This window comes from Gadus morhua, chromosome 18 (genome assembly GCF_902167405.1).
Source record: "Gadus morhua chromosome 18, gadMor3.0, whole genome shotgun sequence".
Classification (NCBI taxonomy): domain Eukaryota; kingdom Metazoa; phylum Chordata; class Actinopteri; order Gadiformes; family Gadidae; genus Gadus; species Gadus morhua.
This window is the reverse complement of record NC_044065.1, coordinates 741,778-746,535: the sequence shown is the minus strand read 5'-3', so window position 1 is coordinate 746,535 and position 4,758 is coordinate 741,778. Positions and strand designations below refer to the sequence as shown.

General features: G+C 54.6%; 1 protein-coding gene across 1 annotated transcript; it reads right to left on the bottom strand.

Annotated features, from left to right (window-relative positions):
* Positions 1-2,859: 2,859 nt before the first annotated feature.
* LOC115530981 (probable basic-leucine zipper transcription factor E) lies at positions 2,860-4,090 on the bottom strand. The gene is given in 2 exon segments (XM_030339878.1): positions 2,860-3,523; positions 3,526-4,090. Coding segments are annotated over 2 exon segments (342 nt in total). The 5' UTR covers positions 3,697-4,090; the 3' UTR covers positions 2,860-3,352.
* Positions 4,091-4,758: the final 668 nt, after the last annotated feature.

The following is a 4,758-nucleotide window of genomic DNA, read 5'->3' as shown; positions in this document are numbered from 1 at the left end:
GTCTGGGGGGGGGGGGGGGAGTTGTAGTCCTCCTGTCAGTCTGGGGGGGAGAGAGTTGTAGTCCTCCTGTCAGTCTGGGGGGGGGGGGGGGAGAGTTGTAGTCCTCCTGTCAGTCTGGGGGGGGGGGGAGAGTTGTAGTCCTCCTGTCAGTCTGGGGGGGGTCTCCTGTCAGTCTGGGGGGGGTCTCCTGTCAGTCTGGGGGGGGTCTCCTGTCAGTCTGGGGGGGGGGGAGTTGTAGTCCTCCTGTCAGTCTGGGGGGGGGGGGGGGGGAGTTGTAGTCCTCCTGTCAGTCTGGTGGGGGTCTCCTGTCAGTCTGGGGGGGGTCTCCTGTCAGTCTGGTGGGGGGTCTCCTGTCAGTCTGGTGGGGGTCTCCTGTCAGTCTGGGGGGGGTCTCCTGTCAGTCTGGGGGGGGTCTCCTGTCAGTCTGGTGGGGGGGGGTCTCCTGTCAGTCTGGTGGGGGGGGGTCTCCTGTCAGTCTGGTGGGGGGGGGGTCTCCTGTCAGTCTGGTGGGGGTCTCCTGTCAGTCTGGGGGGGGTCTCCTGTCAGTCTGGGGGGGGTCTCCTGTCAGTCTGGTGGGGGTCTCCTGTCAGTCTGGTGGGGGTCTCCTGTCAGTCTGGGGGGGGTCTCCTGTCAGTCTGGGGGGGGGTCTCCTGTCAGTCTGGTGGGGGGGGGGTCTCCTGTCAGTCTGGGGGGGGTCTCCTGTCAGTCTGGTGGGGGGGGGGGTCTCCTGTCAGTCTGGGGGGGGTCTCCTGTCAGTCTTGGGGGGGGGGGGTCTCCTGTCAGTCTGGGGGGGTCGTACGTCTTCAGTGAGTCTTGGGGGGGGGGGGTCATAGACCCTAGGGGTGAACCTGACGGTAAAGTTAGGTCCCGTCGTTATGCGATCCTTCCAGTATCCTTCTCCGCTCGGAGTCAGGATAAACGTTTAAACCTTGAAGCGGCCAAGGAGAGGAGACTAGGAGAGGAGAGAAGGAGAGGAGACTAGGAGAGGAGACAAGGAGAGGAGACTAGGAGAGGAGACAAGGAGAGGAGACAAGGAGAGGAGACTAGGAGAGGAGAGAAGGAGAGGAGACCAGGAGAAGAGACTAGGAGAGGAGACCAGGAGAGGAGACCAGGAGAGGAGACTAGGAGAGGAGACTAGGAGAGGAGTGAAGGAGAGGAGCAAAGGAGAGGAGCAAAGGAGAGGAGACTAGGAGAGGAGACCAGGAGAGGAGACCAGGAGAAGAGCCCAGGAGAGGAGACTAGGAGAGGAGTGAAGGAGAGGAGCAAAGGAGAGGAGAGAAGGAGAGGAGACTAGGAGAGGAGTGAAGGAGAGTAGACTAGGAGAGGAGACAAGGAGAGGAGACTATGAGAGGAGCGAAGTAGAGGAGACAAGGCGAGGAGACTAGGAGAGGAGAGAAGGAGAGGAGACCAGGAGAAGAGACTAGGAGAGGAGACCAGGAGAGGAGACCAGGAGAGGAGACCAGGAGAGGAGACTAGGAGAGGAGAAGGAGAGGAGACCAGGAGAAGAGACTAGGAGAGGAGACCAGGAGAGGAGACCAGGAGAGGAGACTAGGAGAGGAGACTAGGAGAGGAGTGAAGGAGAGGAGCAAAGGAGAGGAGCAAAGGAGAGGAGACTAGGAGAGGAGACCAGGAGAGGAGACCAGGAGAGGAGACCAGGAGAGGAGACTAGGAGAGGAGTGAAGGAGAGGAGCAAAGGAGAGGAGAGAAGGAGAGGAGACTAGGAGAGGAGTGAAGGAGAGTAGACTAGGAGAGGAGACAAGGAGAGGAGACTAGGAGAGGAGCGAAGGAGAGGAGACAAGGCGAGGAGACTAGGAGAGGAGAGAAGGAGAGGAGACCAGGAGAAGAGACTAGGAGAGGAGACCAGGAGAGGAGACCAGGAGAGGAGACCAGGAGAGGAGACTAGGAGAGGAGACTAGGAGAGGAGACCAGGAGAGGAGACCAGGAGAGGAGACTAGGAGAGGAGACCAGGAGAGGAGACTAGGAGAGGAGACCAGGAGAGGAGACTAGGAGAGGAGCTCTCCTCCCCTGTTCCCGGGAGGAGAGCTGCGTTCCAGCAGCAGTACCCCCCAGCCCCCCAGCCCCCCACTCTGCGCTGCAGACCACCCTCTGTACCCCGGCTGAGGACACGGAGGCGCTCTGAGCCCCCCGTCCTCTCCAGGGGCCCCGGTCTGGGGGACAGGGCCCTGGACTCAGCGCTGAGCTGCCGTCCAGCAGAGCGCCCACCGTACCCCGATGCTCTGAGCGGGTTGGGACCAAACAGAGGGCAGCAGCCCATTAAAGGCCATTCAGCTCCTCCATTATTCCTGCTGCAAGGGTCGCTTAGAAGGAACAGTGGAATGGTTCTGAACCCCAGGTGGGAGCTGTTGGGTTCCCGTTCTATTCAGAGGAGACCCGTGCGCTGCGGCAGAAACATGTGGCTGCCATCAACCAATTGCGCCCTAAGTAGGCCCAGTAATCTCAAGATACGAGGCTTGGTGCCACAGGAGGGGGAGACCTCTTAGGAGGGGAACGGGGAATGGGTTTGTGCTAATCTCATTCTAGCTTTGGTGACACACTTCTAATGAAGTACTCTCTCTACAAACACACACACACACCACACGAACACACACAGAGACACATCCCCCCTTTCCCACACACACACACACACACACACACACACACACACACACACACACACATACACACACACACACAGACGCACCCCCCCCCCCCCCCCCCCCCCCCAGACACACTCACACACTCACACAAACACACACACACACAATGTGAGTGAGGCGTCTGTTCCTTTTGGTTCATAATTTGACCAAATGTGGTTCTTATATTTTCTTCTAATTAAAAAGGAAAAATTACTAGCCTCATTGAAATTACTGTAATAGAATGTACAAATAATGTACACGTGTACTTACACTATACATTTACCATATATACAATTTTGCCTTTAAAAAATGGGCATGTTTTGTGCTCATAGCAAATAAAAAAGGTTGATATCAAATAAAAAAGATTATGCTTCCAAATCAACAATATAATCAAGATGATTGTATAGTGGACCTTCTCTATTTATGTGAATGGAATACGAACAAAAAATAATAACGTGAGATCAGTTCTTACACTAAAGTTATAGGCTGCAGTTTAAAGCTAAAAATCTACGCTCCTCCACAAATAAAATTAAGTTATTTAGGTCGCTCCAAATTATTTAGGTCACATTAACTTATTTCGTTCTAAATAACTATTTTTTTGTAACACCGAGGCTTCAATAATAGTAAAGAAAATTATGTAGCGCAATAAGCCATGGAATTTATTATTTTCCAATCAAAAGTTACAACACAATTCTTAATTTAAGTTCCAAAAATATCTAAGACATTTTTGAGTAGCCTATTTCCTTTTTTTTTTTAACAAAGTCGAACAGGGACTCACTGTAGGATGCGGTGCTGGGCGATCTCCTGCCGCCGGATTTTGCCCTGTTATCCATTGTATGGTTGTTGTTGTTGTTGTTGTTGTTGTTGTTGTTGTTGTTGTTGTTGTTGTTGTTGTTGTTGTTGTTGTGTTGCTGCTCAGGTCCTCCTCGGGGGCTCCAGGTATGACCTCCGTTGCGTCGTTCTTGACCAGGCCCCGCGCCCAGCCTCCCGCCTCGCCTCCCCGCAGCAGCAGTAGCAGCAGCGGCCAGCCGGAGGCCAGCAACGCGAGGGACACCTGCATGCTGCACCTGGAGGGTCTCTGAACCGGGGGACTTCAACCGGAGTGGCACGGAACCGGAGGGGCTCGGAACCGGAGAGCTCTGAAACGGAGAGCTCTGAAACGGAGGGGCACTGAACCAGAGGGACTTCTACCGGAGGTCACTTCTCCCTGAGGTGACTTCTACCTGAGGTGACTTCTAGCGGAGGTGACTTCTACCGGAGGAGACCTCACGAAGCTGATGATCCACAGAAAGGACGCCCGCGTGCAGTGAAGTCGGTCCCTGTAGCAGGAGGAGTACGCGCTGTTTGAATCAACCTCTGGTCCAGACTCACAATTAAGCGGCTCCACCAATGGGGGAGGAGCGGTGAAGTTGAGATTCATTCAGAACGAGGGGGGAGGTCTGAGGGGGGAGGGGGGGGGGCGTCACAACAGATGCCCCTGCTCGCTTTTGGCGCTAGAGGCAGAGAGGGAGGGAGCGCGCTCGGGGAAATCGACGCATCAGATTGTTGCGTTGGAGTCAAGTGCATCGCATCTCTCTTGCCCCGAGGGTCCACGGGGCGCTGCGTGACGACCCACGAAGCGTTGCGTGACGACCCAAGGGGCGCTGCGTGACGACCCACGGGGCGCTCCGTGACGACCCACGGGGCGCTGCGTGATGACCCACGGAGCGCTGTGTGTTTGCGCAAAGTATTCACGCTGTTTCTAAAGCGGTTTGGGGAATTCGTCTCGGGCGCGCGCATCCAGTTGTTCCGATACCGCCCCAGACGAGCTTTGATCCTTCCGATCCACCAGTCATCGATACTGGTTCAAAATATAAAAGTGCGTCCCTATTATTAAAGCTTTCCAATATCGTAAGTTTAATGCTGCGTATCAAAGTGACACAGGGTCTTCAGTTATAGTAGTAGTTCTCCTATCCGTGTTAGGTGATTAGTTTTCCTTATTCGAGTTTTTGAATCGAGAATAGATCAATTCTGTTCTTTTGGCAAAATTGCAGAAGAGATGGATGTAGGCCGATATCTCTGGAAGAGCTAATCTGGAAATGTCGAGTCTTTGTTCAAACACCGCCCCCTGGAGGACAAGCCA